At 43.5% G+C, this 10,020-nt stretch overlaps 2 protein-coding genes across 3 annotated transcripts; both read left to right on the top strand.

The window, feature by feature from the left end:
- The first annotated feature begins 247 nt into the window (after window positions 1-247).
- On the top strand, window positions 248-4,386 carry LOC117861492 (ultraviolet-B receptor UVR8). Its single transcript, XM_034745058.2, has 11 exons — window positions 248-430; window positions 549-693; window positions 804-914; window positions 1,005-1,065; window positions 1,142-1,260; window positions 1,592-1,677; window positions 1,758-1,959; window positions 2,314-2,367; window positions 3,278-3,388; window positions 3,488-3,544; window positions 3,965-4,386. Exons 1-11 carry the CDS (start codon window positions 393-395, stop codon window positions 4,154-4,156), a joined length of 1,176 nt encoding a protein of 391 aa, XP_034600949.1. The 5' UTR covers window positions 248-392; the 3' UTR covers window positions 4,157-4,386.
- An 850-nt stretch (window positions 4,387-5,236) lies between these two features.
- Window positions 5,237-8,947, top strand: LOC117862164 (uncharacterized). 2 transcript variants are annotated; one of them, XM_034745685.2, is made up of 8 exons: window positions 5,237-5,394; window positions 5,520-5,783; window positions 6,413-6,469; window positions 6,931-6,996; window positions 7,281-7,513; window positions 7,694-7,822; window positions 7,942-7,998; window positions 8,658-8,947. In XM_034745685.2, the coding sequence occupies exons 2-8, from the start codon at window positions 5,567-5,569 to the stop codon at window positions 8,730-8,732; spliced, it is 834 nt and encodes a 277-aa protein (XP_034601576.1). In that variant the 5' UTR covers window positions 5,237-5,394; window positions 5,520-5,566; the 3' UTR covers window positions 8,733-8,947. The 2 variants fall into 2 exon arrangements, with proteins under 2 accessions (XP_034601576.1, XP_034601577.1); XM_034745686.2 differs by lacking the exon at window positions 6,931-6,996.
- The last annotated feature ends 1,073 nt before the right edge of the window (window positions 8,948-10,020 follow it).

The following is a 10,020-nucleotide window of genomic DNA, read 5'->3' as shown; positions in this document are numbered from 1 at the left end:
AAAGCTAAAACGATCTTGGAACGGAGGGAGTAGCTGTTTATTTTCATAAATATAGAAAAATCCTCACCGTCCCGCTTTCGTTTTCTAATGCCTACTCTGCCCAGTACCAATCTGGATTTTTGGGTGACTCAGCAAGCCGTGGAATCCACCTCACGCTGCCCCCCAACCCAAAACCCTATTGCGCCGAGCACAAAAACCCCCAACCGCTGGTCCCGCCGCCGCACGGGCCCCCCGGGCACGGACACGCGCCCAGAAAGATAGCCCAGGGGACGCACCCGCCGCGGCAGAAGAGCCCAAATCCCGGCCGCAGAAGCACGCGCTTGCCCTGCCCCTGTCCCCATTCCCTTCGCTCCCGCCGACACCGAGCAATTCCGACGCGGTGCTCTGCCGACATGGCGCCGCCGCCCCGCGCCACCACGGTCCTCGCCTGGTGCGCCCGCTCTCCCGACGCGCGCAAGCGCGCGCTCTCTCTCTCGCCTCTCGGGGGACTCCGTTTCTCGCGATGCGGCCACCGTTGATTTCTCTCTTTCCTCGGTTTGTGCTTGCAGGGGTTCCGGGGAGGACGGGCAGATGGGCATGGGTGGGAACGAGGAGAAGGACTGGGCCCACTGTGTGGAGGCGCTGGAGCCCTACAACGTCACCGCCGTCGTCGCCGGCAGCCGCAACTCCCTCGCCATCTGCGACGACGGCCGCGTGCGTCCCCTTCCCCGACCGCTGCCTACCGTTCGCGTGTTGTTCGTTTGTCGGCGAGCCTCCCGTTCTGAGTTCTGACCCGTTTGCTTGGGGTTCCTTGCCGTGCGCAGCTCTTCACGTGGGGATGGAACCAGCGCGGCACGCTCGGGCACCCGCCGGAGACCAAGACGGAGAGCTCCCCGGGGCCAGTCGACGCCCTCGCCGGCGTCAGGATCGTCCAGGTGCGCCTCGGCTCCTCTTTACCCGCGAGATTCATACCTCCGTGTTGCTGATGAAACAAGCTCTCTCCCTATGGGTTTCGTTGGTTCCAGGCGGCGATTGGCGGGTGGCATTGCCTCGCGGTGGACGACAAGGGCCGCGCGTACGCCTGGGGTAAGTGAACCCACTTCCTGGCGCTGCCCGTGACCGATTTCTGGTTGGTTTGATGCAATGTGCGTCGATGGTGCAGGGGGGAACGAGTACGGGCAGTGTGGCGAGGAGCCTGAGAGGAAGGAGGACGGGACGAGGGCGCTCAGGAGGGACATCCCGACCCCACAGCGGTGCGCGCCCAAGCTCAAAGTCCGGCAAGTGAGTGGACTTTGATTCCTGCGCTGTGCTAACATCAGTGAGAATATTTTGAAACTTTAGCAATTTTGGTTCGTGCTCTGGTTGTAGGGAATCCTACAAATTGTGGATGGTATTGTCAGTTGTCACTTTGGCATATGCTTTGTTGCCAAAGAAGTAGTCTGGTTGCGAACCACATATGGGATAATTTATATGATGATGGAACTGGAACTTTTATAATGTTTCTTGTCCATATGAATTATTCCTGTCTCCGAATGATGCTGCAACTTTGTCTCCTGCACTCATGATTTCCATTAGTTATCTTTTGGGTTGCTTATTCATTTGCTAATTCTAGGTAGCTGCTGGAGGCACACACTCTGTGGTTTTGACTCAAGAAGGTCATGTCTGGACTTGGGGGCAGCCATGGCCTCCTGGTGATATGTACGGTGCCATACACCAAATCTTCAATTTGTTTTGTTATTTTCTCCTTGAATTTGTTGCTGACCATATGTCTTTTTCAGCAAGCAAATATCTACACCAGTACGTGTGCAAGGCCTTCAGAAAGTGAGGGTGATTGCTGTAGGCGCATTCCATAATTTGGCACTAACAGAGGATGGAATTTTGTGGGCATGGGGTAATAATGAGTATGGTCAGCTGGGAATTGGAGATACCCAACCAAGATCACAACCTATCCGTGTTGAGGGGCTATCTGATCTCTTACTGGTTAGTCATGCTGATTTCTTTTTTCTTTGAATTTCTGTTTCATTCTAAATTAGTCTGATATCAGTGTAGATGTAGAGTTTCTCAAGCCATTACCAAACAAGCAAGTTAAGGCTGCCTTGGTGTCTAACTGAAATGATTTTTTTTCCCAATCTTAGTTCTTTTACCCCAGCTAAAATTGACCTGCAAGGAGTAAAGCTTCATTCAGCTAACAAGTTTGCTCTTTCCAGGACTTCAAGTTATAATCGTCGCACATTAGCAATAATATGTTTGGTGTTGCTGATAAATTGATAGTTTAACTGCACATTGGTTTCCTGAATTTTCACTTGTTACATGTACCCCTATGTCTATTTGCAGGTTGACATTGCTGCTGGAGGTTGGCATTCAACTGCACTGACTAACGAGGGAGAGGTATTACTTGCCATCTTTTATATATACTGCTTTATTCTACCAAGCCACCAGATGAGAAAGATTTAATTGGCAACGGACTATTCTTGCATCCTATGAAATTGCATTCGTGAAGGCTGTTGTAATGTTACATTGGACTGCAAATTCAGGCTTGCTGTTTATTCAGGGCATGCTTGAAAGATGTCCAAATTAGATCTATGAAAATAATTATTTATTATACATATTATATGGTGAAAGTAATCTAGAGTAGGGTGTCAACTGTCAACCAATAACCATGCTGAGCTCATCCGAACCAAATGCAGACCATTGTTCAAAAAATGCTACTGACTCAAGTTTAGCTTGAGTTACACTGGTCCAGCTCACGTGTACCTTGTTCTGGAGTTTCTGCAAAGCCAATATTGATGCCATAGAAATATGTTTAACCCGGTTGGACACTGGCATTGATCACAAGAAAATGATGATAAAAAAATATAAGGTGCTGCAGGCTAAGTTTGTACTACATATTAAGGAAGATAGGACAGAGAATAATTGGGGGAGCATGGCAAGGGTGCATGTTGAGAAATGAATTTAACTAGGCCACTTTTGATGGTTTTGTTTTAAATGGACAACAGCGAGGGCTTGTGGCTTCATTTAGAAACAAACATTGTACATTTGACACATGTGTGCTGTGTTGGGAAAAGCAGATATGCACTTAGGTCTCTCTGCTATGTTTGTAAATTTAAAGGAATGAGCAAATTGATCTGATCGTAACCTTGATTTATTACACTCATCATTTTTCATCTTGACAACAAGTATTTCCTATAACTGCATCATCTATTTATCTCCCATTTTCATATATGACGAGCAAAATCATGTTTTAGTCCACTGTTAAGCATAATCACTCATTTGTTTTTGCGTACGTGTTAACGTGTAGGTGTATGCTTGGGGGAGAGGAGAACATGGGAGGCTTGGATTTGGAGATGATAAGAGTAGTCACATGGTGCCCCTAAAGGTTGAGCTTCTAGCTGGAGAGGATATTGTTCAGGTAATACACCTTGACTGTTCCTGGGATGTTAACTTAGTCTGCTGCCCTCTTCAATTTTCTTCTCCAAGTTGAGAATCAGGGCTCATTCCATGTTTGCAGGTATCATGTGGAGGAACCCATTCAGTTGCACTAACTCGAGATGGCCGAATGTTTTCTGTAAGTACCTTTTTGTCACTAGCTGGTTATCGTGTGCTTTGCAAGTATCTTTTGGACGTCAGAGCTAGCATATATAAATGGATATCTTTCGATCATTTGAGCATTTTACTGCCTTTTTTTTGGTAGAATACCACCAAAGGTTAATTACAAGTTCTGCAACAAATTTACATAAACTTCTCTGCAACAGTTTTTGTTCTGAAAAACATACCCATGGACACTGAAGATGAACAGACTTGAATCTTGCTTTATTAAATACAAAATATTTGAAGACTTTAAAGATCACTAAGGTTGTTGATGTGCTTTTTAAACAATAAGACACATGCTATATAGAAGTTTTAACATAACCACTGTTCAGTTAGCATTATTGATTTTCCAAGCTTTCTTGCTCATGTTATCTGTGACACCCTTCTGCGCTGACAGTATGGGAGGGGTGATCATGGCCGTCTGGGCTACGGCAGGAAAGTAACGACAGGCCACCCCCTGGAGGTTCCCATCGACCTGCCGCCTCCGAAGACCAGCACCAGCTCGGACGGGCAGTGGCAGGCGAAGTACGTGGCCTGCGGCGGGCGGCACACCCTGGCCATCGCTGAGTGGAACGTGGCAAACGACTGATCTGCGGGCCACTCCTGAACTTGACAAGTATATTATTACTACAGTGATCGAAGAATAAGCATAAAGCTATGCAACATTAGGGATCGTAAGATTTACTGTACGCTGTCAAGAAAAAAAAGAGGATTTACTGTATGAGCTGAGTCTGGTAACGAAGAACAACATTCGGGAAGGGAACTTTGTGCAGAGATAAATGAGAGGTTTTCATTTCGGCAATATATTCGATGAACTAATCTGTGTTCCTGTGTTTTCTATTTTCTGCTCCCAAATTTGCCATTCGGTGGTCATTTTATGATCACCAATGAGGTCATTTTTTTTTGTCTGAAAGTCACTGTACTGAGTGGCTCTCCTTTTGATGTTCTTCAGAAGCGTTCATATGCATCGAAATGAGATGGGCAACTTTTGTTCCGACGCTGTCTTGCTCGAATTTCAAAATATTAGGTTGTAGCTGTGCAAAGTTCCATTTCACCCGAGGGCCCCGTATGGACAGCTCTCCTATTTGATGCTAATTAGAAGTATTTAAATATTTGGATGCTATTTAGATGCTAATTAGAAGTATTTAAACATTTGGATGCTAATTAGAAGTATTTAAACATAGGTTAATTACAAAACTAATTGTACAGATGGAATCTAATTCGCGAGGTGAAACTATTAAGCCTAATTAGTCTATGATTTGACAATGTGGTGCTACAGCAATCATTTGCTAATGATGGATTAATTAAGGTTAATAGATTCGTCTCGCGAATTAACATAGAGGTTCTGCAATTAGTTTTATAATTAGCTCATGTTTAGTCCTCCTAATTAACATACGAACATCCGATGTGACATTGCTAAAGATTAGCACCTAATATCCAAACGCCTCCGAAATACCTCAACCTCCAAAATCTATCATATATCCATCGAAAAAATTACCACCAGTTTCCTGCTTCCTACCTCTGCTGCACGGATACATAAGTATCTTGGGAGTATTCGGAACAAAAATGAATATAGGAATTTTCGGATGCTTGGGCCGATACGACAGGCCAATATATCCTTCTGCTGGATACGGCCCAGCCCAGGTAACGGATTGGTACTTGAGGCGTAGCTACTGGCGCGCGTCGTTCCCTGCCCAGCTGCCCTAGCCGCCGCCGCCGCGTCCCCTCTCCTTGACATCGACGGCTTGACCACCGTACAGTACACACCGCGACGCATCCCCGCCCCGTCGCCGGCCGACCACGCCGCCGCCATCTCTCGTCCCGCAGGTCTGGTTCCTCGAACTCATTGCCGTCTTGCAGCACGCGGATGTGGCTGGCTTCTTTGGTAATGGCTGGGCTTGCCTAGTTGTTCGTGTTCCTTTCAATGACCCTCGTTCCATTGCTCCCTGCAGATTTCCCCTAAACCTCACCTGACCCAGAACCCCCGTCGGCGGCCGCGATGATAAAGAGGCGCTTCTTCAGGCAGGACCACGGCGACAGTGGCGGCTCCTCCTCGTCTTCCTCCTCATCGGGTTCGGACTCGGACCGAGACGTGGCGGAAGAGGCAGCAAGCGATGACGAAGTAGAGGAGCAGCAAAAGGAAGAAGAGGAAGCGGTCGAGGAGGAATCGGGAGAAGAAGAGGAAGAAGAGCTGAAGCAACAAATTCAAGAAGAAAGTGAGTGCTACTCCACATTATCACAGCGTGGGATGAGATCTTTCGCGTATATTCTTTGTGTTTACTCCGGGTAATTTTGTCTTGCGTCAGTGCAAGTGGATTAGTTCATCGATTTTAATTTGTCTACTTAAATCTGCAATATATCATCTGAAGGAGAGGATGCATCACATTTTTCATGTAGACGAATGTGGCAATTAATTTCTCCATTGTCTCTTTGTTATCAGATGTAGTGGCTACTTTTGGCCTTGTATGCACTAAATCTGGACACGTGACATTTACAACCTAACAATGGCGAAATGTCAGTATATTGACAAAGAATATTGCCTTATCACTATACAGCTTGCATATGATGCTAGCTCTAACTACAATTTTTCAGTAAGAGAAAATGTAGAGTCGATGGAGAAACTGAATAAGGGAGCAGCATGTCATCATTTGTTAAGCAAAACTGCCGCGTTCATCGGTTATGTTAGCATCTGTTTCATTCTATGTTTTCTATGTTCATTTGTTATCTTTTCAGTATATGTATAAACAATTGAAACCTATCCTCAAATGCAGGAATAACTGAAGTAGACTTGTGACATGTGAAAAGTGTTGATCAAATTTCTTCTTCTTCTACTCATGTTTATCAGGTTCAGGGTACCAAAGTGAGGAAAGCTCTGGGAATGATGTTGATGGTCCATCTGTAGGTATTCTTTCTTGTTGTGATACATCGCTTTATTAATTTTGGACTTTTAACTTATTTACCCCTCAATTTAGAGGAGCTTTGATGGTGGGCAATTATGGTTTAGACTAAGTTTGTTTTATTAGTAGCAAAGCTGCTGTTTGATGCCTTTTCGTAGTTAGTAGAACACTCAGAATTATTATTTCTGACTTCTGAGATTTATCAAGATACTTCTGAAGTCTTGTCAAACTGAGAATTACGGTTTGTAGGTTAATTTACTCTATTTGAGAGCTAAATGAATGTAAACGTATAACCAACGTCTGTACCCTTTTGTGTGATTGTGTCATATGGTCATGCATCATGACTAGATATGAAAAATAGTTTAGATAATTTCGCAAAACATCTATTTGTGACATTTCAAGGAAGCACAACTTCTAGTGGCTATTTCACAAAACTACAACTTTCATTAACATGTACAACTTTCAGAGAAAACAGTTGTAGGGCCCAACCGGCATCCAAATAGACATGGACTATTACCTATTTTGATGACAGGTGTGTCCCTTAACTTGTTTTTGTGAAAGTTGCAGTTCCTTGTTTAAGTGGGGCAAAGTTGTTGTAGTTTTGTGATGGTCACCAGAATTGTAGTTTCATGTTACATTGCCCAAATACTTGTAGTTTCCTGAAATTAACTCAAAAAAATGAAATCCAAGCAGTACTTATCTTTGTTTCTGATTTATGTAATGGTTCGTCGAGTAGTACGGAAGGGAGCTGATTCTGCCCATTGCTATTGAAGTTACTCTATGTTGAACATTTTTAACGAATAGGTTTGGTTTCAGATGATGATCACAGCAGCCCAAGAGGTGAAGAATGCGATGAAATAAGTTTGCCTGTCAAGAAATCTTCTGGTGCTAATGCTGGCTCTGCCAAAAGTGCCGCTAACACAGATGATGCTGTTGAGGAAGATTTTGCTAACTGCATTCTGAAGTGCAAATCTGTGTATAAGTGCAAGCTCTGTCCAAGGATCATGTGCCTGAATGAGGAGATGGTGAGGGTACATCTCAAATCAAAGGTAATTAATTTTGAGGAATTCTAATGTTTCCTTTGCGCAAAACAAGGAGCAGGGTCCTAAAAAATTGATAACAATTTTCTATTCTGAAGATTGAAAGCAACCTTGTATGACAGTAGGAGTCTCTTTTCCTGCTCCTGTCCGTTTTCTCCCTCATGCTTTCCATTTGGTTTGCCTTTGTAGAGGCATGCTCGGTCCAAGAAACTACTAGGAGAAGGGAGGCTTAAGCTGATGCTCAACAGTGATGGTGAGCTGGAGGAAGAGGAAGAGACACATGCTGAACGACATGCTCGGACTATCGCTCTCGCTAAGGTAATTGCACTATGTAATAAAATTCTTTTTCCTCCTGACTCCTGACTGATGTATTTAATTTTAATTGTTACAGTATAGAATTTTGGCATTAATTTGTTCATGCTTGTTAACTATTTCAGCAAGTACAGAAACCAAAGAAGGATTCAGGTAGGCAGCGGCAAAATCGGAGAAAGAAGGTAACTGAATCACTTCCTTTTTTCATTTGCATATTTTGCGAAGCACATATCGAAGGCTTTTAGGAGTCATTTTGAAAATCCTATTGAGCTCAAATTTTGTGCTATATCATGCTTTCATCATCTTCAATGATCTCAAGCAGCAGACCACTGTGGAGGTCATATCTCGATGTTGAATACAGTTAACTGAAACTGCATTACTGTGGTACTGCACATGTTGTTTTTTGAAGCACATGTGGAAGGCTTTTAGGCATCGATTGGAATGTCCTATTGAGCTCAAAGGTTGTGCAACATCGTGTTTTCTTCATCTTGAATGATCTCAAGCAGCCCACTACCTGACTACCATGGAGGGCATGTTTGGATGTTGAATACACGCTTAAAACTACTGAAAGTAGTACTGCATTTTGATTATTGGTGAAGCACATGTCAAAGGCTTTTTAGGTGTCATTTGGCGAAGCCTATTGAGCTCAAAGCTTGTGCAATATCATCTTATTATCATTTCCTTGTTGAGTGATCTCGAGCTGTATGCCACATATTAGGATGTTGAATACATGTAATGAGTTTTCCTTGAATGTGAACTTGTAATGTATTGCATCTCATCTGCGAAGCAACTGGACGCCCCGCCACTGTTGTCTGATATATTTTGCTGTTATTTCTTACAGAGGTCTCGGAATCATCAGGAGAAGAAACAAGAGGCACAAGGCTCAAATAAAAAGCAGCGCAAAGCTAAAGGATGAAGTGGTTTCCGCAGAAAATGTGCTCAGATCTTTTTGCTGGTTGCAGCTTCAGCTGCTATATGCTCTGAAACTGCTAGTAGTGAGATCATTATGATATGCAAAGTAACTTCTGCTTGGTTGTACCTTCTGTTTCAACGAAAGTTGGTTATAGTTTGCTGAAACTGAAAGATTGAATTGAAATGACGGAAGAGATAACTCTGCTGTTAGCGCTATAACACTTTTGAATCCTTACTGTGATTTATCTTAAGTAGTACAGTATATTGCAATGGCTATTTCAAAGAAGTTTGAATAGAAACCGATGCTTTAAATAGCTAGCTATTGCTGTTTTTGAACCTCTTAACGCTAAGCATTAGTCAATGGCCTTGCTACGTTAGATATTGATCATATGAGCGCTATAGCTTGCCGTGGCTTATAGCTATAACATACTTGGTCATGACCTGGACCATGGTTTTAGAGAGCTTCAGAATTTGTTTCTGATAATGTCCGAGGCATATCTCTGTTTACTCGTGATCGTGAACAACCAGACGGTATTGACGAGATAAAATTTTGAGCACAAATTGAACACGGAGTTACCATGCTTCCACTACTGAGACAGTGAGTCCAGAAGAGGCCTGACAGTGGATTACTTGCATCCATCCATCACCACCCGAAAAATGGAGTTGAGTTTTGCTGTTCATATAAACAGCCAAAGCACCGGGCATGACCTCTGGCGTTGTTTCTATGCAGCCAAAGCTTCATTTGTCGCTCCATTGTGGTGTTTTATGTAGTGATGACAGTTTTGATCAATGAAAATTATACTTACTGAGATGGAATTTTTGACTAATGAAATGTGGCTGTCACTTAAAGTGCTTCGCAGCGGGCTTGGAATTCAAGGCCCTGATCAAGAGTTAGGCCATATTTAGTTGCCAATTTTTGAAGTGCCAAAATTACTGTGCCAGCACTGTAGCACACTGTAGCGTTTCGTTTGTATTTGTGAATTATTGTCCAAACATTGACTAATTAGGCTCAAAAGATTCGTCTCGCAAAGTACAACAAAATTGTGCAATTAGTTTTTAATTTCGTCTACATTTAGTACTCCATGCATGTACTGCAAGTTTGATGTGATGGGAAATCTTCTTTTTGCATAGTGCCAAAGTTGGAATTTGGGGGAAACAAGGCCTTATTTTTAACCTCGGCGCCATAAAAGTAACATGACAATTATGATTTTGTCAGGGTACATTTTAATTTTTTCAGAACAAATTCTGACGGCCAGTCTGGGTCTGATGCAACAGAACCCGAATCCAACCTC

Source organism: Setaria viridis, chromosome 6 (assembly GCF_005286985.2).
Source record: "Setaria viridis chromosome 6, Setaria_viridis_v4.0, whole genome shotgun sequence".
NCBI lineage: Eukaryota > Viridiplantae > Streptophyta > Magnoliopsida > Poales > Poaceae > Setaria > Setaria viridis.
Note: the sequence above shows the minus strand (reverse complement) of the source record. Positions and strands in the feature narration are given on the sequence as shown.

What these genes read in the sequence shown, in the direction of transcription:
- LOC117861492 (XM_034745058.2), top strand. Translation starts at nt 393, where the DNA reads ATGGCGCCGCCGCCCCGCGCCACCACGGTCCTCGCCTG. An exon ending in CCAAGCTCAAAGTCCGGCAA is followed by an intron (nt 1,261 to 1,591) that starts GTGAGTGGACTT and finishes TGCTAATTCTAG; the next exon opens with GTAGCTGCTGGAGGCACACA. An exon ending in CACTGACTAACGAGGGAGAG is followed by an intron (nt 2,368 to 3,277) that starts GTATTACTTGCC and finishes GTTAACGTGTAG; the next exon opens with GTGTATGCTTGGGGGAGAGG.
- LOC117862164 (XM_034745685.2), top strand. Translation starts at nt 5,567, where the DNA reads ATGATAAAGAGGCGCTTCTTCAGGCAGGACCACGGCGACAGTGGCGGC. An exon ending in TGTTGATGGTCCATCTGTAG is followed by an intron (nt 6,470 to 6,930) that starts GTATTCTTTCTT and finishes TACAACTTTCAG; the next exon opens with AGAAAACAGTTGTAGGGCCC. An exon ending in GGGTACATCTCAAATCAAAG is followed by an intron (nt 7,514 to 7,693) that starts GTAATTAATTTT and finishes TTGCCTTTGTAG; the next exon opens with AGGCATGCTCGGTCCAAGAA.